Source organism: Vicugna pacos, chromosome 14 (assembly GCF_048564905.1).
Source record: "Vicugna pacos chromosome 14, VicPac4, whole genome shotgun sequence".
NCBI lineage: Eukaryota > Metazoa > Chordata > Mammalia > Artiodactyla > Camelidae > Vicugna > Vicugna pacos.
Genome location: NC_133000.1, coordinates 16,213,685 through 16,237,479, shown reverse-complemented (window position 1 = coordinate 16,237,479; position 23,795 = coordinate 16,213,685). Strand labels below are relative to the sequence as shown.

Sequence of the window (23,795 nt, the reverse complement as noted above, 5' to 3'; positions counted from 1 at the left end):
CCATCGTAACTCCTCCATGCAAGTGAAGACCAGGCTGTAACACATAAACAGACTTTATTGAGGGCTTCAGGAGAGTAAAATGGAATCACAATGTAATAAAGGAAAACTTTTAACTGGCTATGAAATGTGACTTCTTCTGAAAGTCATGGGCTGTCCCTACCTACCCCACTCCTTTTAGCCCCCGACTTCCTACTGTTTTAGGAGGAGCCTACTCTCCTGACAGGGATGCCTGTGACCATGAACATCACCCCGCAGAGTTCAGCCTCCCCAAATCCTCTGAGGCCCAGTGAGAGGAGGAACTTGCCTCCCCCTGGCTCCAGCCTAAGGCAAACTTTCCAGGAGACATAATCTACAGACAACTTCACCCACAAGGGTAACAATTTCTGACTGTTAATGGAGCAGTTTAGTTCTGCTCTGTCTTGAATCTCTCCACTACCGAGTTGCACCTTAACTTTTCCTTTCTGCAAGCCCACACTGAGTTTTTCTTTTTTGTTTTTTTGAAGTCAGGTTTATTGAGAGTTAATATACAGATAGTAAAACTCACTCATTTTAGTGTACAGTTCTGACTTTTGACAAACACACAATTAATGTTATCACCACCTCAATCAGAACATAGGACTGTTCCTTCACCCAAAAAAGTTCCTCATGTCCTTTTGTGGTCAGCCTCCTTACACACTCAGCCCCAGGCAAATACTGACCTGTTTTCTGTGTCTATAGTTTTGCTTCTTTCAGAACGTCAGGTAGCTTTTATATCTGATTTCTTTCATTTAGCATAATGTGACTGAGATTCATCTATGTTGTTAAGTGTATCAGAAAATTCGTTCCTTTTATTGCTGAGTCCTTTTCCATTGCATGAATGTAGTACAGTTGATTTATCCATTCATCAGCTGAAGAACATTTGAATTATTTTCAGTTTTTGATGATTATGAATAAAGCGACTGTAACATTTGCATATAGGTCTTTGAATGAACATAACTTATCATTTCTCTTAAGTATCTAAGAATGGAATTACTGAGTTGTGTGATAAGCATATGCTGAACATTATATGAAACAGTAAATTGTTTTCCAAAGTGTTTGTACCATTTTGCATTCCTACCAACAATGTATGGGAATTCTAACTAGTCTGTATCCTCCCCAGTACTTATTACCAGTTTTTGTGGGTTTTTTTCGATCTTATTCATTGTAACAGATGTGTACAGGTATCAGCGTAGTTTTTTAATGACTCATGAGCATCTTTTCATGTGCTTATTTGCCACCCGTATCTCTTTTTGGTGAAACATCTTTTCAATTCTTTAGCCTATTTATTTATTTACTTGTTTGCTTTATTGCTGGGTTTTGAGGATTCCTTACATATTCTAGATCCAAGTCCTTTATCAGAAATAACACTTTGCAGATATTTTCTCCCAAGCCTGTAGTTTGTCTTTTCATTTTCTTAAATAGTTTGTCTTAGTCAGCTCAGGCTATAATAAAACACCATAGCCTGGGTGGCTTAAACAGCCGACAGTTATTTCTCACAGTTCTGGAGGCTGGGAAGTCCAAGACCAAGGTGCTGGCAGATTCACTTCCTGGTGAGGGCTTGCTTTCTGGCTCATTGTGAGGGGAGAGAGATCAAGCTCTTTTTCTCTTCTGATAAAGGCACTAATCTCATTATGAAGATTTCACCTTCATGACCTCATCCAAATCTAATTACCTCCTAAAGGCCCCCAATCAAACTGATTCGGGGGGGGGGGGGAAAGGCCTGCAACATATAAATCTGTAGGGAGATAACAATTCAGTCCACAGCAGTTGTCTCTCAAAGAGAGTAACTTTTAAGTTTTGCTGCAGTCCAAATGAACAATTTTTCTTTTATGATTTTGATATCATACCTAAGAAATCTACGCCAAACTCAAGATCACAAAGATTTTCTCTTGTATTTTCTTCTAGAAAATTTATACTTTCAGCTGTTTTTATGTAGGTCTACAGTCCAATTATTATACATGGTGCCAGGTATAGATCAAGGCTCCTCTTCTCTCTTTTTTTTAACATTTGTATGTCACATTGTTCTAGCTTCATTTTTTTTAAACGCTATCTTCTCTCTGTTGAATTTCCTTTGAAAAATTTTCAAAATCAATTAACCATAAATATGTAGGTATATTTCTGGCTTCTCTATTTTTTTCCATTGATCTATGTGTCTGTACATTTACCAATACTAATCTCCTGATTAGTGTGGCTTTCTCCTAAGTCTAAAATCAGGTGGTGTGAATCGTCCAAATTTTTTTCTTTTTAAAAATTAAAAAAGTATTTTTTAGTTCTTTGCATTTCCATACAAATTTTAGAATCTGCCTGTCAATTTAACTTAATTACCTCTTTAAAGACCCTGTCTCTAAAAACAGTTATATTCTGAGGTATTGGGGGTTAGGATTTCAACATGTAAACTTTGGGGGTACATGATTCAGCCCTGACAATCATTAAATATGTGTTAGTTGTAGGTCTTTGAAAATACCTTAGGTAAGGTTGTTAAAATTCCCTTTTATTTCCAGTTTTATTTTTTTTAAATCTTGAATGAGTACTGAATTTCGTCCATATATTCAGCATCTAGTAAGATGATTGTTATGTTTCCTTTTCCCCACTTTCATATGGTGAATTACATTAACTGAGTTTTCAAATATTAAGTCAGCCTTGCGTTTCTGTGAATAACCCCATTTGGTCATGATATATTATCCTTTTCAGATGTTGCCAATTTTTACTTGGGACAATATTATGGAGTATCTGTGGTGCACAACACATTGAACGCTGTGTTTCTGGGTGGAAGGAGAGATGCTGTAAAAATGTTTACTCAGTCTTCATTTACCATAACATGCAGAATAAGCATATTCAGAATATGCAGGCAAATATGAGAAATAACAGAGTTAAAAGTGAATGGAAGCAGTGCTGGAAGGTAAATTTGTTCTTGCTATAGTTTTTGTAGCATTTGACATTTTAAATTATGTCCACCTTACTTTAGAAGTAAAACTTAATGTATATTAATTTTAAAAATCCTCCCCGTACAGAAACTAGTCATTTATTTTCGGTTTGTTTTAATAACAACTCCAATTCAACTGGGTTTTTTTGGTTGTTGGTGGTGGTGCACAGTGTGCAAACACCTGGACCAGTGTTTATTTTTCCTCCTAAATAGGTAACGGATTGGCCCCAGCATCATTTATTGATTAGTCCTTAATTTTCTTCCTATGATTTGTTTATACTGTTATTTATACCAGGGTGTTTCTGTACTATTTGTCCTTGCTCTGGTACCGCACTGATCTGAGCTATAGCCGAGTGAGTTTACTGTAGCCAAGCTCATTCAAAAAAAATAATAATAATAATAATAATAATAATAATAGGTGTTCAAAAGCACAGAGGTTTATAAAAGTAGCTGGCCGAAGGAATCTGAGTAGATAAAAAATGAATGTTGAAAGCGCAACAGCCAATGATATTAGTTTAAAAGAAGCCCTTAACGCGCAGTCCCTCGGGAAGAAACCACCTTCACAAGCTGAAACCCCTAGGTGAGACAGAGACACCCGCCACAAAGGCCCGGCGGCGGAGGGGGCCAGGGTCTCTGGTTTGATTTGACGGCCCGCACCTGCGACGGCCCAGGGGGCGGGGCGAACGCCACCTCCCGCCGAGGCCAGCCGGGTACTCTCGCGCGATGTCGGGCGGCGCGGAGGCGCGGGGGCGAAGGCCGGGCGTCGGGGTAGGAGTAGTGGTGACCAGCTGCAGGCATCCTCGCTGCGTCCTTCTCGGGAGGAGGAAGGGGTCCTTCGGAGCCGGCAGTTTCCAGCTTCCCGGGGGTCACTTGGAGTTCGGGTAAGCAGCCGCCCGGCTGACTAGGAAAGCGGAACGTGCACGGAGGGGCGACCTCGCTCACGGCGTGCGTCCGTGCGTGCGTGCCGACGCCGCGTCGTCTCTCGCGCGTCCCTCTTTTCTCCCTCGGGCGGGGAGGGGGCGCTGCGCTGGTTGAGGCTGGCGGAGGGCTCGCCTCGCTCCCTGTGAACTGCGCCTGCGCCGCCCGCAGCTCCTCGCCGGACCTGGCGTGGCTGGGACTTGGTTCGTCAGGTGTGTTTTTTTCCCCTCAGTGCTCGCTCTTGAGGGAGGGAAAGTGAGTGTTTATAAACCTTGAGCGGTCCAGTCGTGTCAGTTAACACATTCGCACGGGTTGCTGGTGGTATAAACGCTTGCGGATATGTTTAGTGTTTCCTGCTCCCGTAAGTTTAGTTGCGCTTTAACCAAACGAATGGGCCAGTGAAACTCTGGGCCTCAGTGTCTCTGTCTTGAAAATGGGGAAGTTAGACGGACTACTCGTTGAGGTCTCTCTCTGCTTTGGCGTTCTGTGATATGATGTATGGATCAGACTGACGAAGTCCGTCCTACACAGGAGCGAAGAAAGCCTGGAGTTGTGCTAGAAGATGGATTCATCTGGGCCTTGGCCTCTTAATCAATAGAAGTTGATGGGCTGGAGGAGAAATTCAGGCAAGGCTTTACTGGGGCTTGTGCTGCAGGCATGGCGAGCTGGTTCTTTAAATGGGGTGAAGTAAGGTGGTTGGCGTTTGAGCAGGAGGTCTAGCTTAGGTGATCTGCCCACTCCCTTGGTGGTGCTGTGTGCAGGGGTCATGCACAGTGCCCTGCTTTTGCTCTCAGCTCCACAGAAATGACAGTTGATTTGTGGCCTTTTGTATCTTACCGTTCATAGCTGCCTCAACTGCGCATGCATACAGTTATTTTAAGTCCCTTTATAGTTGCTTTGTATCCTATTGCTCCAGGAGACCTCTGTCCAGGTGCAGCCACTCTGGTAAAGGGTCCGAGGTCCCAGCCTTTCTCAAAGTGAGAATAAGGATAAAGTTAGCAGCAGATAAAGAGGATCTAAAGCGGGCAGACCCAGAGCTTGTTTTCCCTTTTTTATTGAAAGTTTCAAACATACATAAAAGTAGAGAAAAGAGTGAATCCTCATGTACACATTGCTCAGCTTGTTCTTGCTTCATCTTTACTGCTCTTCTCTCCCTTCAAACACACCCGCCTTGTTTTCTAGACTATTTTAAAGGAAAATTCAGGCATGTTACTATATCACCCTTAAATAGTTCAGTACGTAACTGTAATAGGCTTTTCTAAAAATGTAACTGCAATACCATTTTCAAACCTTAAAATAATTCTTCAATAACATCTGATACGTAGTTTGTACCATTTTCCCTATTTGTCTTGAAAATATCTTTTTACCATTTTGTACCACTCCAGATCAAAGGAAGGGCACATGTTGCATGTGATCGATACCTTTTTTAAGTCCTTCAATCTTAACAGAAACTGCTCTCCCTCTTCTTCCCATGCCATGTTGAATATGGGTCATTTGAAGAATTTCTCACATTCTGACTATATTCTTCTAAACCACTTATTATAAAGTGATTATTAGGAATAGAGACTTGATCCTAGTGCCTTTTAATCAAGATTTTGATCTTTATGGAATTCTTCCAACACATGGAATTTTTTTAACTGTCTTCAGAGCTTTTAAAAGCATAAGTTTATCATTTTAGATAATTAAGATAAGCTATCATTTCATAAATAATGAAATTTCTAGATTAAAAATCAAATTGTCCAGACAGGTACACCGTATTGTACTTTGTCAGTTGTTGGGGAGCATTAAGCCAAACTTAGAGCACAAACTAAGCACTGTTTAGAGTGTATAATTACTAGAGCAATGGTAGAGATAGCTTAATAATAGCACAAGAAGATGCTGGTGTCTTGACTCATATATTGATAGTGGCTCAGAATGATAATGGCCAAAATGGAACTTTAATGGTCTTTTTCTTAAGTACTAGATATTATTCTAAGCTCTTCACATGTATGCTTTCACTTATCTTTGTGTAACTGGTAAACTGAGTGGACTAAATTGATGAGAAACAAACAGGAAATGGCTTTATTTTCTCCTTCCGTTGTCTTCAAACGTAATTGGTCTTTCCCTTCTCTGCTGCTCCATGATATTTTCTGCAGGTTCCTTTCTTTTTTTTTTTTTTTTTTTTTTCAGTTTTTTCTTAAATTTTATTTTATTGAGTTATAGTCAGTTTACAATGTTGTGTCAACTTCCAGTGTAGAACACAATTTTTCAGTCATACATGAACATACGTATATTCACTGTTGCATACCCTTTCACCGTGAGCTACCACAAGATCTTGTATATATTTCCCTGTGCTATACAGTACAATCTTGTTCATCTATTCTATATATATCTGTCAGTATCTACAAATTTTGAACTCCCAGTCCATCAATAAAAGTTATTTTTAAATGACTTCATCCAGAACACAGAAAAGAAGCTTATTCTTTGTTTTAAAGCTATGGACTTAAGTATATCTCAATTAAATTTACCTTTGTTCTTATTTATTTAAACTTTCTATATCTGTACTTTTTTTTAACATTTTTTATTGATTTATAATCATTTTACAATGTGTCAAATTCCAGTGTTCAGCACAATTTTTCAGTCATTCATGGACATATACACACTCATTGTCACATTTTTTTCTGTGATTTATCATAACATTTTGTGTATATTTCCCTGTGCTATACAGTGTAATCTTGTTTATCTGTTCTACAATTTTGAAATCCCAGTCTATCCCTTCCCACCCTCTACCCCCCTGGTAACCACAAGTCTGTATTCTCTGTCCATGAGTCTATTTCTGTCCTATATTTATGCTTTGTTTTTGTTTGTTTGTTTGTTTTTGTTTTTTAGATTCCACATATGAGCGATCTCATATGGTATTTTTCTTTCTCTTTCTGGCTTACTTCACTTAGAATGACATTCTCTAGAAGCATCCATGTTGCTGCAAATGGCATTATGTTGTCAGTTTTTATGGCTGAGTAGTATTCCATTGTATAAATATACCACCTCTTCTTTATCCATTCACCTGTTGATGGACATTTAGGCTGTTTCCATGTTTTGGCTATTGGAAATAGTGCTGCTATGAACATTGGGGTGCAGGTGTCATCCTGAAGTAGATTTCCTTCTGGGTACAAGCCCAGGAGTGGGATTCCTGGGTCCTATGGTAAGTCTATTCCTAGTCTTTTGAGGAATCTCCATACTGTTTTCCACAGTGGCTGCACCAAACTGCATTCCCACCAGCAATGTAGGAGGGTTCCCCTTTCCCCACAGCCTCTCCAGCATTTGTCATTTTTGGATTTTTGAATGACGGCCATTCTGACTGGTGTGAGGTGATACCTCATGGTAGTTTTGATTTGCATTTCTCTGATAATTAGTGATATTGAGCATTTTTTCATGTGCTTTTTGATCATTTGTATGTCTTCCTTGGAGAATTGCTTGTTTAGGTCTTCTGCCCATTTTTGGATTGGGTTGTTTATTTTTTTCTTACTGAGTCGTATGAGCTGCTTATATATTTTGGAGATCAAACCTTTGTCGGTTTCACTTGCAAAAATTTTCTCCCATTCCGTAGGTTTTCTTCTTGTTTTATTTCTGGTTTCCTTTGCTCTGCAGAAGCTTGTAAGTTTCATTAGGTCCCATTTGTTTATTCTTGCTTTTATTTCTTCTAGGAGAAAATTTTTGAAATGTATGTCAGATAATGTTTTGCCTATGTTTTCCTCTAGGAGGTTTATTGTATCTTGTCTTATGTTTAAGTCTTTAATCCATTTTGAGTTGAATTTTGTATATGGTGTAAGGGTGTGTTCTAGCTTCATTGTTTTACATGCTGCTGTCCAGTTTTCCCAACACCATTTGCTGAAGAGACTGTCTTTATTCCATTGTATATTCTTGCCTCCTTTGTCGAAGATGAGTTGACCAAAGATTTGTGGGTTCATTTCTGGGCTCTCTATTCTGTTCCATTGGTCTATATGTCTGTTTTGGTACCAATACCATGCTGTCTTGATGACTGTAGCTCTATAGTATTGTCTGAAGTCTGGGAGAGTTATTCCTCCAGCCTCTTTCTTTCTCTTCAGTAATGCTTTAGCAATTCTAGGTCTTTGATGGTTCCATATAAATTTTATTATGATTTGTTCTAGTTCTGTGAAATACGTCCTGGGTAATTGGATAGGGATTGCATTAAATCTGTAGATTGCCTTGGGCAGTGTGACCATTTTAACAATATTGATTCTTCCAATCCAAGAGCATGGAATATCTTTCCATTTTTTAAAGTCTTCTTTAATTTCCTTCATCAATGGTTTATAGTTTTCTGTGTATAATTCTTTCACCTCCTTGGTTAGATTTATTCCCAGATATTTTATTACTTTGGGTGCTATTTTAAAGGGGATTGTTTCTTTACTTTCTTTTTCTGTTGATTTATCGTTAGTGTAAAGAAATGCAACTGATTTTTGAACGTTGATTTTGTAACCTGCTACCTTGCTGAATTCGTCAATCAGCTCTAGTAGCTTTTGTGTGGACCTTTTAGGGTTTTCTAAATATAGTAACATGTCATCAGCATATAATGACACTTTTACCTCTTCTTTTCCAATTTGGATCCCTTTTATTTCTTTCTCTTGCCTGATTGCTGTGGCTAGGACTTCCAGGACTATGTTGAATAGGAGTGGTGATAGTGGGCATCATTGTCTTGTCCCAGATTTTAGTGGGAAGCTTTTGAGTTTTTCACCGTTGAGAACTATGCTGGCTGTAGGTTTGTCATATATAGCTTTTATTATGTTGAGATATGTTCCCTCTATGCCCACTTTGGCGAGAGTTTTTATCATAAATGGGTGTTGAATTTTATCAAATGCTTTTTCTGCATCGATTGAGATGATCATGTGGTTTTTGTCCTTTCTCTTGTTGATGTGATGTATTACATTGATTGATTTGCGTAAGTTGAACCAGCCTTGTGTCCCTGGGATGAACCCCACTTGGTCATGATGTATAATCTGTTTTATGTGTTGTTGGATTCTATTTGCTAAAATTTTGGTGAGGATTTTAGCGTCTATGTTCATCAGTAATATTGGCCTATAATTCTCTTTTTTTGTAGTGTCTTTGCCTGGTTTTGGTATCAGGGTGATGGTGGCTTCATAGAATGAGTTTGGGAGTATTCCCTCCTTTTCAATCGTCTGGAAGAGTTTGAGAAGGACTGGTATGAGTTCTTCTTTGTATGTTTGGTAGAATTCCCCGGTGAAGCCGTCCGGTCCTGGACTTTTATTTGTAGGGAGGTTTTTAATTGCTATTTCTATTTCATTTCTAGTGATCGGATTGTTCAAGTGTTCAGTTTCTTCTTGATTCAGTTTTGGTGGACAGTATGTTTCCAGAAACTTGTCCATCTCCTCTAGGTTATCCAGTTTGGTTCCATATAGTTTTTCATAATATTCTCGTATGATATTCTGTATTTCTATTTTGTTTGTTGTAATTTCTCCATTTTCCTTTCTTATTTTGCTAATTTGTGCTCTCTCTTTTTTCTTCTTTGTGAGTTAGGCCAGAGGTTTGTCGATTTTATTTACTTTTTCAAAAAACCAGCTTTTGGTTTGGTTGATTTTTTCTATGGTCTTGTTAATCTCTATTGTATTTAATTCCTCTCTGATCTTTATTATTTCCTTCCTTCTGCTGCTTTTTGGGGCTTTTTGTTCTTCTTTTTCTAATTGATTCAGGTGGTGGGTTAACTTGTTTATTTGAGATTGTTCTTCTTTTTTGAGGAAGGCCTGTATGGCTATAAACTTCCCTCTTAGCACTGCCTTTCCTGTGTCCCATAGGTTTTGAGTGGTTGTGCTTTCATTATCATTTGTCTCAAGGTATTTTTTAATTTCAGCTTTGATTTCCTCATTGATCCATTGTTTTTTCAATAACATATTGTTTAATCTCCATGCTTTTCTTTTTTTCCTCCTTTGTTTCTCTGTTGTTGATTTCCAGTTTCATGGCATTGTGGTCAGTAAAGATGCTTGAGATAATTTCTATCTTCTTAAATTTGTTGAGGTTTCTTTTGTGCCCAAGTACATGATCGATCCTGGAAAATGTTCCATGTGCACTTGAAAAGAATGTATATTCTAACTTTTGGGGGTGTAATGCTCTGAAAATATCCACCAAATCTAGTTTTTCTATTGTAATATTTAATTTCTTTGTTGCCTTGTTTATTTTCTGTCTGGAAGATCTGTCTAGTGATGTTAATGCAGTGTTAAAATCTCCAACTTTGATTGTATTCCCATCAATATCCCCCTTTATCTCTGTTAGTAATTCTTGTATGTACTTAGGTGCTCCTTTATTGGGTGCATATATATTAATGAGTGTAATATCTTCATCTTGTATCATTCCTTTAATCATTATAAAATGTCCCTCTTTATCTTTCTTTATGGCCTTTGTTTTAAAGTCTGTTTTGTCTGAAATCAGTACTGCAACACCTGCTTTTTTGGCTTTTCCATTTGCATGGAATATCCTTTTCCATCCTTTCACTCTCAATCTATATGTGTCCTTCTCCCTAAAGTGGGTCTCTTGTATGCAGCATATTGAAGGTTCTTGCTTTATTATCCACTCTGCCACTCTATGTCTTTTGACTGGAGCATTTAGTCCATTAACATTTACAGTAATTAATGATAGATGTGTGTTTATTGCCATTTTGAACTTATCTTTGCAGTTGAATTGGTATATCCTCTTTGTTCCTTTCTTCTTCCTTTTGTGGTTTGGTAATTTTCCTTTGTATTATCATGGATTTTATTTAATTTTTGTGACTCCCTTGTAAATTTTTGACTTGTGGTTACCCTTTTTTGTAAATCTATTAACCTATTACTATAACTGTTTTTATTAAACTGATAATAACATGATCTCAAACCCATCCTACTGTTAAAAAAATTTAAAAAAGAAAGAAAAAAGAATTCTATATTTCCCTGCCTCCCTCTCCCACTCTCAGTGATTTGTATGTCTTCTTTTATAATTTCGTGTTTTCTTTATTTGTAATTCATGAGTTATCACCTTTCCAGTTGTACGTTTCTCATTTCTGTAGCATCCTGCTGCTTTTCTATTTAGAATAGCCCTTTCAATATTTCTTTTAGCATGGGTTTAGTGTTGCCAAACTCCTGCAGCTTTTTTTTGTCTGTGAAACTCTTTATTTCTCCTTCTATCCTAAAGGATAGCCTTGCTGGATAAAGTATCCTAGGCTGCATCTTTTTTTCATTCAGGGCTTTGAATATATCTTGCCACTCCCTTCTGGCCTGTAGTGTGCAGGTTCCTTTCACTTGATATTTTCTGCAAATTCCTTTCACTTGATTATAGAAATAAATCACATTTTGGTTGTTATGATCCTCTTCCTAGCATTTATCTTTCCTTTGTAGTGGGGAAGGGAGGCGTGGACCATTGTTTTGCTCTTTCTCCACCTCCTCCTCTTCTCACTGTTTCTGATTTCTTTCTCCAGTGTGTTCAGAAAGGAGAGGAGGAGGCAGAACTTTTACCTGAGTAGTGCTGCTGTGATCCACGTGCCCTCTGGCTGCAGCATTCACACATGCGCTCTCTTTCTTAGGGTGTGTTTGTTGGTTGTTTGGAAGTCCTGCAAGGGTTACTGCACGGCACAGTTCCCTGACACAGGTGACTGACATAGGTCTTTGTGACCCTCCCCTAGCTCTTGCTTTTAGCACACCACTCTACATTTTCTTCCTGCTGGGATCCCCAGCTGGGCCCAAAGGGAAATATGTTGGTAATGATGCTTTCACTGCTGCCCGTTTTCCCTGTTCAGCCGTCGTGAGCTGCTTTAGCCTGTCCCTTGCTTTCCAAATTCCCAAAGTGGGAATGAGCATCAGCCTCTGTATTCATATGTGTCACTAAACACCAAGGGACACATTTCAGACTTACTCAAGAGCTCTTTCCCTCCTACACCTCCACTCTGATGCATTGGGGGAGGCCTTTGAGTTTCCACAGCTCAGTCCTTAGCAGGGAAGTAACACATCAGTACCTCCTCAAGAGCCACACCCAGTCTCAGTGATAATTCTTTTGGAGTATCTCTCACTTGGTTGTGGGCAGAGTTGGCCCCTCATCAGGAGGAAGGGAAACATTCCTAACTAGGCTGAAAACTTACTACTTTCCTCCCTCCTGAAGATCTCCTGTCTTTCTTATATAGACTGGTTAGGGTGAAGGTCAAAAGACTACTCTGGCCTTCCTTAGCAAACCCTTAAGTTCAAATGGCATCTTTTGACTCTTTAGAATTTAGAGTTGCCAATCGTTCTCAATTTTGAGGCTTAAACTAAAATTCTGAGCCTACTGGAAAAGGCATTGTCAACTTCTTGTTACACTTAAAACAACCCCTTAAGAAAGTAGCATTCTCTCTCTTTACTTATCCAAGATGGAAAATAATGGACTTCCAACTCAAACCCAAGTCTAGTTGACGCCAAAGCCTGTGTTCTTAACTGATACACTAAACCACCTGCTGGTTGCATGTTGCCTCCAGGCACGTGAACTACTGCTGAATTGGCTAAATACTCATTTTTGGTTCAGTGTGAAGTCCTTTTGGTCTTTAGATAACTAGAGACAGGATAAACAAATGTTAAAGGTAGGGCTGTTGATTTATTGTTTTAAAGCATGAACCAATTACAGTTCTTTTTTGCTTTACCCTAGAAATTTCTAGCCAAGAGTTTCATGGCAAAAAACAAAAAAAAAACAAAACACGTTATGTAAATGTAATTGAATACAATGATGTGTCTCTGTTTTCCAGTGAAAGCTGGGAAGAATGTGCCCAAAGGGAAACCTGGGAAGAAGCAGCTCTTCACTTGAAAGATGTTCGCTTTGCCTCGGTTGTGAATTCTTCCGTTGAGAAAGAGAATTATCATTATGTCACCATATTAATGAAAGGAGAGGTGGACACGACTCATGATTCAGAACCAAAGAATGTAGAGCCTGAAAAAAATGAAAGTAAGAGAATTACATACAATAATGTGTTTTCTTTGAGAGCATATTGTCTGAAGGAGTATCACATTATGTTGCCATGTGAAGAGAATAGATTAAAATGTAATTATACTTTAATTAGGATGTAAATATTCTTACATCGTGGAGACAAAAGGACAGAGCTGGAAAGAGAACTGGCTCTGGAGTTGGTTCTTCCACTTAGAGGTTTGTAACCTGGGGCAAATTATTTAGGTCTCTGGGCCTCTTTTCTCATCTGTGATAACAGTAACTACCTCAGATGGGTTGTTGTAAGGATAAAATGAGTTAATGCATGTAACAGGCCTAGCTAACACTGTAAGTAAGTACTCAGTCAGTGTTAGTTTTATTGTTAGTGTTTCATTTCGTTTCAAACTGATTTTTAAGCAAAACATTTAATAATCCTTCCTCAGTTTTCTCACCTGTGCAAGAGGGATTATAACTTCCTTTTATAGAGAATGATTAACCTCACAAAACCGTTATCTGTTACCTTCTGTGTTGAATTGAGTGCTCTGAAAGTTTTAATGACAATAAATGATATTATTTGTGATGGTATCATCTCTCTTCAAACTTTGTAAGACTCCACGAGAAAGGGAGCTAAAGAGTAAAATGTTAAACTTAGTGAATATATATATATTTTTAAATTGAAGTATAGTTGATTTACAGTGTTGAGTTTCTGGTATACAACATGGTGATACAGTTATACATATATATATTTTTTCATATTCTTACTATAGGTTATTACAGGCTACCGAATATAGCTGCCTGGGCTATACAGTAGGACCTTGCTTATCTATTTTATATACAGTAGTTAGTAACTGTAAATCCCAAACTCCCAGATTATGCCTTCCCCTTACCCCTTTCTCCCCAGTAATCACTAGTTTGTTTTCTATGTATGTGAGTGTGTTTCTGTTTTGTAAATATATTCATTTGTATCGTTTTTTTTACATTCTACATGTAAGTGGTACCATATGATATTTGTCTTCGACTTACTTCACTTATGATAATCTCTAGGTCCATCTATGTTGCTGCAAATGGCATTATTCCATTCCTTTTTGTGCCTGAGTAGTATTCCATTGTGTGTGTGTGTACCACATTTTTTTCATCCAGTCATTTGTCAGTGGACATTTAGTTTGCTTCCACATCTTGGCTGTTGTAAATAGTGCTTCTGTGAACATTGGGGTGCATGTATCTTTTTGAATTAGAGTTCCCTCTGAATTTGTGCCCAAGAGTGGGATTGTTGGATCATACGGTTACTCTATTTTTAGTTTTTTAAGGAATCTTTGTACTGTTCTCATAGTGGCTGTGCTAAATTACATTCCTAACAACAGTGTAGGAGGGTTCCCTTTTCTCCACACCCTCTCTTGCATTTATCATTTGTGGACTTTTTAATGATGGCCATTCTGACCAGTGTGACGTGATACATCGTTGTAGTTTTGATTTGCATTTCTCTGAATATTAGCGAAGTTGAGCATCTTTTTATGTGCCTTTTGGTCATCTGTATGTCTTCTTCGGTGAAATGTCTGTTTAGGTCTTCTGCCCACTTGTTGATTGGGTTGTTTGTTTTTTGGTATTGAGCTGTATGTGCTGTTTGTATATTCTGGAGGTTAAGCTGTTGTCAAGCACATTGTTTGTAAGTATTTTCTCCCATTCTGTAGGTTGCCTTTTCATTTTGTTTATGGTTTCCTTTGCTGTGCAAAAGCTTATAAGTTTAATTAAGTCCCATTTGTTTATTTTTGCTTTTATTTCTATTGCCTTGGTAGACTGACCATAATCCCTATGATTTATGTCTGAGAATATTTTCCCTATGTTTTCTTCTAGGAGATTTATGGTGTCCTGTCTTATGTGTAAGTCTAAGCCATTTTGAATTTATTTTTGTGTATGGTGTGAGAGAGTGTTCTAACTTCATTGATTTACATGCTGCTGTCTAGCTTTTCCAGCAACACTTGGCAAAGAGACTGTCTTTTCTTCATTGTATATTCTTGGCTTCTTGTCAAAGATTAATTGACTGTAGGTGTGTGGGTTTATTTCTGGATTCTGTTCTGTTCTGTTGATCCATTTGTCTGTTTTTGTGTCAATAACATGCTGTTTCGATTACTGTAGCTTTGTAGTATTGTCTGAAATCTGGGAGGGTTATGCCTCCAGCTTCATTCTTTTTCTTCAGTATTGTTTTGGCAATTCTGGGTGTTTTGTGATTCTGTATACATTTTAGTATTATTCTATTTCTGTAAAAAATGTCCAGTGTAATTTGATAAGGATTATATTAAATCTGTTGGTTGCTTTGGGTAGTATGGCCATTTTAACAATGTTAATTCTTCCAATCCAAGAGGAGCATAGAATATCTTTCCATTTCTTTAAATCATCTTTAGTTTATCAGTATTTTATAGATCTCCACTTATAAGTCTTTCACTTCCTTGGTCAGGTTTATTCCTAAGTATTTTGTTTTTTGATGCAATTTTAAAAGGGTTTTTTTTTCTTTCCTTTTCTGATATTTCATTGTTAGTGTAAAGAAATGCAAGATACTTCTGTTCATCTTGTATCCTGCTACCTTGCTGAATTTGTTTATCAGCTCTAGTAGTTTCTGTGTGGAGCCTTTAGCGTTTTCTATATATAATATCATGCCATCTGCATATAGTGACAATTTTACCTCTTCTCTTCCAATTTGGATCCCTTTAATTTCTTTTTCTTGTCTGATTGTTGTGGTTCGGACTTCCCATACTATGTTGAATAGAAGTGATGAGGGTGGGCATCCTTGTCTTATTCCAAGTTTTAGTGGGAAGGCTTTCAGTTTTTCACCATTAAGTATTATGTCTTCTGTGGGTTTGTCACAAATAGCTTTTATTGTGTTGATATGTGTTTCCTCTGTGCCCACTTTGGTAAGAGTTTTTATCATGAATGGATGTTGACTTTTATCAAAAATTTTTTTTTTATCTATTGAGAATATCATGTGGGCTTTGTCCTTTGTTTTGTTGATGTGGTATATCACATTGGTTGATATGCATCTGCTGAACTATCCTTGTGACCCTGGGATTAATCTGACTTGATCATAGCGTATGATCTTTTTTATGTGTTGTTGGATTCGGTTTTCTAATACTGTGTTGAGAACTTCTGCATCTATATTCATCAAAGATACTGGCCTGTAATTTTCTTTTTTGATAGTGCCTTTGCCTGTTTTTTGGTATCAGGGTGATAGTGGCTTCATAGAATGAGTTTGGGAGTGTTCCTTCCTCTTCAGTTTTTGGAAGAGTTTGAGAAAGATTGGTATAAATTCTTTGTTAGAATTCCCTAGTGAAGCCATCTGGTTCTGGACTTTAGTTTGCAGGGGGAGTTGTTTTTTTTTTTTTTTTAAAGTACAGATTATATTTCACTTCTAGTGATCACTCTGTTCAGAATATCTATTCTTGATTCAGTTTTGAACTGTATGTTTCTAGAAACTTGTAACTTGTCCATTTCTTCTCTGTTGTCCAATTTGTTGGCATGTAATTATTCATAGTATTTTTTATATTTCTGTGATATCAGTTGTAATTTCTCCTCTTACATTTCTTATTTTGTTTATTTGGGTCCTCTCTCTTTTCTTCTTTGTGAGCCTGGCCAGAGGTTTGTTGATTTTGTATACTCTTTCAAAAAAACCCAGCTCTTGTGTTTCATTGATTTTTTTTTCCCATTGTTTTTTTATCTCTATTTTATTTATTTCCCCCTGATATTTATTATTTCTTCCCTTCTGCTGACTTTAAGTTTTGTTTGTTCTTCTTTCTCTAATTCTTTTAGTTGGTAGGTTTGGTTGTTTATTTGAGGTTTTTCTTGTTTTTTGAGAAAGGCCTGTGTAGCTATAAACTTCCCTATTAGGACTGATTTTGCTGCATCCAAGATATTTTGTGTTTGTGTTTTCAATGTCATTTATCTCAAGGTATTGTTAAATTTCCTCTTTGATTTTATCATCGACCCATTGGATTTTCTAGTAGCATGTTGTTTAGTCTCCATGCAATCTTTGTTTTTCCACCCTCATTTTTCTGTGGTTGATTTTTCATTTCATACCATTGTGGTCAGAAAAGATGCTTGAAATAATTTCTGTCCTCTTAAATTTGTCGAGGCTTGTTTTGTGTCTGAGCATGTGATCTGTCCTAGAGAATGTTCCATGTGCACTTAAAAAGAATGTATATTCTGGGTTTTTTGGATGTAATGTCCTGAAAATGTCAATTAAGTCTAGCTATCTGTTGTGTTATTTAGGATCTCTATTGCCTTATTGATTTTCTGCCTTTCCAGACCTGTCCATTGATGTTAGTGAAATGTTAAAGTCTCCTACTGTCATTGTATTCCTATTAATTTCTCCCTTTATGTCTGTTAGTATTATTTTGTGTACTTAGGTGCTCCTATGTTGGGTGCATATGTATTAGTCAGTGTAATATCCTTTTCTTGTATTGATTATTACATTGATTATATTGATTATATAGTATCCTTTATCTTTCTTTGTGGACTTTGTTTTAAAGTCTATTTTGTCTGATATGAGTATTGCTACCCCTGTTTTCTTGTCATTTCCATTTGCATGAAACGTCTTTTTCCATCTCCTCACCTTCAATCTGTATGAGTCCTTTGCCCTAAAGGGGATCTGTTATAGGCAGCACATTGTAGGCTCTTGTTTTAATATATAATTTGCCACTCTATGTCTCTTGGTTGGAGCAGCAAACTGAATATATCATTTATACTATCTAACTTACCATCAGATTTGAAAAGTTGAAGAGCTTAGTCCCACAGACTGCCTCCACTTTAAACACCAGTCTCAAGTCCAGGCCTCCTTTACTTTTGACTGCCTGGCTATAAATCAGAGGTATCCAAAATACCCTATTCAAGTTCAATAATTTGCTAGAATGGCCCACAGAACTCAGGGAAATACTTTACTTACCAGTTTATTGTAAATGATACAACTCAGGAGCAGCCAAATGGAAGAAATTGGTGGGGTAGGGAGTGTGTGTGCAGCTTCCATGCCCTTTCCAAGTTTGCCACCCTCCCAGCACCTCAATATGTTCACCAACTTGGTAACTCTCTGAACTCAGTTGTCTAGGGTTTTTATGGAGGTTCTTTTATGATTGGATTATTACATGATTATTATTACTATAGTTGTTTTAATCATTGTCCATTGGTGGTTAACCCAGGCTCCAGCCCCTCTGTCCCACTTGGTCTTTTTGTCACCAGCCCCCATTCTGAAACTATCTAGGGGCCTCCAGCCATCTCATTAGCATCAGGTATGGTTGAAAGGGGCTTATTATGGAAAACAAAGGAGGCTTCTCTGACCCCTATCACTCAGGAAATTTCAAAGATTTTAGGAACCCTGCCAGAAAACAGGGATGAAGACCAAATATATACTTTCTGTATCACAATGTCACACACAGTAACACCCAGAAAGTATCCTAAGGCCTTCAGCTGACCTAGTAAAAATTACTCATGCCTTAAGAAGTATAAGGCAGAATTGTACCAGGTTTGCTGGGAGAACCGATACCCAACTGCAGCCTGGCCAGGGTGTGATGGCTCGGGGGTCTTCGTTTTGTTTGTGAGATAGGCCAGCAGTCTCTGCCCCGTGTTCATCCGGTCTTGGATCTGGATAGCTTGCTTCAGTTTACTGGTTACTGCATTTTTCCTCCAACCTTCTGATTATAATGAGGATTATCCAGGTGCTTCATTTACTAGGAGTTAGAAAAAACTACTACATCTTTCTTGAGACTCAGGTAATTCAGCGTCTTGCAGCACATTGTTAGTTTCTGTCTGTGTCTCCTCCCACCCTCGCTCCCTCCCTCCCTCTCTCTCTTACTCTGTGGTCACAGGTGCTGATCAACTTTTCTGAAACTTGTTCCAATTTCTTGGATTCTTTGTCCCCTGTCTTCCCAGAGTGAAACTCCATACCTGTATTTATAGGCAGAAAAATACTTAATGAAATAATTATATACATGTAATTATAAACTTACTTAGAATATGGAGTTCTAATAATCATAAAATTTATGTAGTCTTAATATATAATTTGTACATTCACCTGTCATGAGCATCTGTGTTTCCATATTATTTACATTTAAATCATCAAAGAAAATGCCACTCTAGAATATTTTGCTACGATTTCATGTATTTTACAATTAATAGACAGTTAAATGTTTTGTGTTTCAATGATTTTTTTAAAAAATAAACTCCTCCCTTATTTGTCTTTCTATGTAAAATATACCACAGCACAGACGATATTTTTTATTCTTTGCTCAGCTTCCATTACGTTTTTAAGAAATGGAGGATAGCATGGAAATTTTGTAATCTAACCTTATTTTATAGGTGAGGACATGGGTTTATTTTAATGTAGTCTGATCTGTAATATATAAAGTTTTGTGTGTTTTGCTTAGCCAAATATTTAAATGAAAATTGAATGGTATTAAATCTGGATTTGATCACAATGTGGCCATTGTAAACTTGACTTTGTGTTCTAATAACACATGTTTTACATGATCTCCAGTCTTCTTAAGATTGTCATTCTAAATGCAAATTATATTTGTATAGCCAAGCTAATGCATAGCATCACTATTGCACTTTATTAGTGGCAAATCATTTTAAAATTTAATTAATTTTGTTAGTATAGGTTAATTTGTTAAAATAAATATCCTTTGTGTCTTTCACAGCTAAAGAAATTGCTTTGGTATTTTTCTTTTCTAGGTTGGGAATGGGTTCCGTGGGAAGAATTTCCTCCCCTGGACCAGCTTTTCTGGGCACTGCGTTGTTTAAAGGAACAGGGTTATGATCCATTTAAAGAAGATTTGGATCATCTGGTAGGATATAAAGGGAATCACCTAGAGGTGAACAAGAAGATTCCCTGATTATTTTTTTCACATAAAAGACAAAGTAAGGTCTGGTTAGAGAATGAAAAATGTCTACATTTCAGAACAACTCCATTTTATCTGAAAAGTTTCCTATAATTGCCAGTTTATTTACAGTCTCTTAATATACCCAACATCCTTTCAGCCAGTGCTTGTGAAGATTTTTCTGGGATTATGTCTTGAATTGTCTTTCAGACTCAGAAAATGTTGTAAATGGTGATACTGTAGTGATTCTACTTTCCGTATTTCTCTGTGACATTAACTGTACTGTTTGTCATTAATCAGTTTGCATGGATAGTATAGCAGGGTTTGTCTTAGTGTTTCAGTTCAAATAGAGACCCTAATTCAAGTGCTAACACAGTGTACTCAGTGCAGAACTTACCACATTTGTTGATTTTCCTTTTCTGTTTTATTTAAGATAAAAAAAATTTTGGTGATATATTGACAGTCCCTGCAACTAGAGCAAGCAGGACAAATCATTAGGGTGCATTTCCCAGGCTTCTGATTGAGAACCTAAACCAGAGAAGTAAGGCAGACAGTCCAGGACCTGTGTCCCATCACTTAACCGGCCCTGTCATTTTGGATTTCTCACTTAATCTCTGTGCGACCCAGCTTCCACGTGTGCAAAATGCAATTAGACTGGGGCAGCAGTACTCACAGTGTGGCCTGGGGAAGTCCTTGAAACCCTTTCAAGGGAACTCAAGGTCAAAACTGTCTTTGTCATACAAAGACATCATTTGCCTCTTTCATTCTCTTCTTTCCTGAATGTACAGAGGAGTTTTCCAGAGGCTGTGTGATATGTGATACTGTAACGGGCTGAATTCAAGAAGAGATTTGAGATTCTGGCCCTTGTCTACTAGACTTGATCTGCAAGAAATCTGTAAAAATGTGAAACAGTTCCGCTCTTCTCACTGTGTTTTTTTTTGTTTTTTTTTTAAAGAAAAATGGCTATTTTTATGTTAAAGCAATTTTTTTTGTTACGAGTTTTTATTGTTTGTAAATGAATTTTTTAAAATTCTTAAAATTTCTCAGTTTTAATTCCCATTATATAAATATCACTAGATAAAACCTTGCAAAAACAAAACCTCTTTGGAGTCATCAATAATTTTTAACAGTTTAAAGGGATTCAAACACCAAAAGTATGAGTGCTGCTGCATTAGACCATAAACTCACATCCTTTTCTTTATGAGCCCACTTCTGTAAAATCCTTGCTTCTAGAGCTGGCTTTGGAAAGACTCAACTACTGTTGTAATAAGTGCTACGGAAGGCTCTTTCTCCAACAAAATGAGGATCATTTTTAAAGTTCTGTTCTTAATTGTTTTCTTTTTTCAAAAGATGTATACTTTGTATAGTTTACAATTTACAAATCTTATTTTCTGTTTAATTTTCTCAGTTTTTAAATGTTAGAATGTGCAAGGAACTTAAGTAAATTAGTGTATACTCCTTGAACTTCAGATACACTGATGAATTTCACAATTTTTCTACTCTTATTTGAGTCCTCTACGTCCTTCCATTTTTACTCCCTCAGTTGACTTAATCCTTGTCTGTCCCTGGCTCCTCCCTAAATGGTAGACAAGGGAGGCTTGATAAGAAGAAACCAGACAAGTCTTATAGATGAAACTCCTCCAGAGCTTTACCTCAAATGTAGTTGGTTGGGAGTTTATATTAGTACTTACACAAGCAGATGTTTTATAGCTTTGTAAGCTTATCGCTAACCTGTGGAATTTTTTCCATATCTGCTACTTTAAATTTTTTACTTTAGTAGACATACTCGTTAGGAAATTATGAGATTTTTCGTTTGTTTGTTTTAAATTTACCGAATTTGACATGAGGCTTACTTCAATGGGAAAAAAAAAAAACCAAACCCAAAAAACCCATCCTGGGCTCTTAATTATAGTAAAAAGATAACTCTCATATTAGAAAGGGATTGCATTTGTCCCAGCACCTAATATCCTCAGTTGGCATCTGGTAATCACATTGTAAATATTTCTCTAAATGAGTGAATGAACAGAGCAGGATCTAGAACTCTTAAGTAATCAGTTAATTCTTAGATAGTTTGAGAATTGCCTTTAGTAGAAAAAAAAAAAACTAATGCTGACTACTAACAATATCCTCATAAAATGAAATGTCAGCTAGAGTTTCTGAAGGACATGTCATTCTGCCAGGACACTGGAGAGTCTGAAATCAAGCCCTCGGGTTCCTCTTCATGTATTTGCTACATCAAGCTCTGAGATGTGCCCTCTCCTGATACAGGCAAGCGCCCCTTCACTGGCCTTTGCAGCATCCCAGCTGAGGTCTTCCCACCGGAGCGTGACGTGAATTCGGCCTCCCTGATATCCACTTGGAAGAGGCAGTTCTTGGTTATCTGGACTGCCAGCTTCCAGATAAGGCAAATGTAACTTCACATGAAACAAGTCTCTTTTTGGGCATCAGGGATCGTGTTAACTGGAGACCGTGGAGAAAGCAAGCTCAGGGAGTCATCTGTATGGGAGAAAAGTCTTCCAGTGTAAAAATTACTCACACGTTGATGTTGCCTCACTATTTTGTTTTAATAATTATTTATGTTATACTTAGAAGTCAGTACTGCACTTGAGTATTGTTTATGAAAAATGCAAATTAAAAATAACTATACATTGACTAAGAGGTTGTACCAAGCCTTCCATTTTATGGACTTCAATAAATTGAGCAAATAAGTTTGTACTTAGGTACTCCATAAGCATTTCATTTGCATCTGCTGTGTGCCAAGTACCATGATTGGTGCTTAATAATATTTGTTTTGTAAATTGAGTCTGTCACACTTCCTTAATCCCAGATTCCATTCTAGATTTCTGTCCATTTTTATGTTTGAGATGTGTAAGTATTTGGCTTTTTGCATAATAGTATTGCTTAATAGCTTTATAAGCAGCAGTGGAACTCACTTTGTCAGAACAACTCATGGTCAAGAGGAGCAAAGTAGCAGGTAAGCCAGACTCCGCCAGCTTCAGTTTGACCTCACATTCCTGGCCTCTGTTCTTTTTTTCTTCTTTACAGATTCACTTTCCAGCTGTTTCTTGATGACTCCCCAAACAACACTGTCTACAGCTGACTTTTTCCTTAAGCTCCAGACCCAATCACACACCAGTCATCTCTGCCTTACGTTTTCCACGTCTAACTTGATACATTCCAAACTGAATTTCCTCTTGTATTCATTCCTCGCAGGGAATGACTCTACATCTGCTGAATTGCTCAGATTAGATTCCCTTTCTTCACATAAAATAGCCACTCTATCTTGTTCATCCTGTTTTTTTCATGTCTCTTGAATCCATCCTCCATCTCCTTGTCCCAGTGCCTCCCCCCTGGTCCAGATCTTCGTTTTCTCCCCAGTCTGTTCCTGCAGCTTTTCCCTCAGATTGATTGATTGACTGGGGATATGATACAAAATTTACCATCTTCATCTTCTTATTTATTTTCAGCAGTACTCCTGGAGTGACTTTCCAAAAACATGGATTTGGTCATGCCTCTTGTCTTCCCAGACTTCTGAGAAGTTCCCCACCACCTGTATGATAAAACTCTTAACCTGACATGCAAGGTCTTTCATAACTTTCCCATCATACCCCATCACTTTCTCACACCCTATATTCCAGGCATATTTCTTTGTACTTCCTCAAGTGTACCATACCTTGCCAGTGTCTGCAGCTCCTTCTCAAGTGAATGTCACCCCACCCTTAATCTGCCTTAACAGAACCTTACCCATTTTTCATACCTCACTTCCAAGTATCCCTTCCTCTGAAGCCTTCTAAACTTAAGCCAACTGTGACACACTGTGCCTTAACTATTTCTGTTGTAGCTTGACTTCAGAGGTGGCTTTTCAATTAGCAAGGTTTTAGGCTTAATTTATCTGTGACACTTGTGTTCTTCTAAAGTCACCCACTTTTGTCTTCTGTAAACTTAATTTCTAATGGGTTGAATTCACTCCTAAAGCATTTGTGAAGCAATAGATTCTGCAGATAAAATGCTCCTACAACAGCTTCCTCCTTAAAAATGGCTTAAAATAGGTGCTCACTTACAGCACATAGTTTACCTAAATACTGTGTGAAGAAGAGGAAACATGTTCACATTTCAGGAATCAAGTGTGACTCCTGGTGGGCATTTACCGTGGCCAG

At 37.5% G+C, this 23,795-nt stretch overlaps 1 protein-coding gene across 2 annotated transcripts; it reads left to right on the top strand.

The window, feature by feature from the left end:
* Positions 1 to 3,664: 3,664 nt before the first annotated feature.
* On the top strand, positions 3,665 to 22,772 carry NUDT15 (nudix hydrolase 15). 2 transcript variants are annotated; one of them, XM_072976266.1, is made up of 4 exons: positions 3,665 to 3,822; positions 12,606 to 12,802; positions 19,493 to 19,605; positions 22,684 to 22,772. In XM_072976266.1, exons 1-4 carry the CDS (start codon positions 3,665 to 3,667, stop codon positions 22,705 to 22,707), a joined length of 492 nt encoding a protein of 163 aa, XP_072832367.1. In that variant the 3' UTR covers positions 22,708 to 22,772. The 2 variants fall into 2 exon arrangements, with proteins under 2 accessions (XP_072832367.1, XP_031540410.2); XM_031684550.2 differs by lacking the exon at positions 22,684 to 22,772 and having other exon boundaries at positions 19,493 to 22,353.
* Positions 22,773 to 23,795: the final 1,023 nt, after the last annotated feature.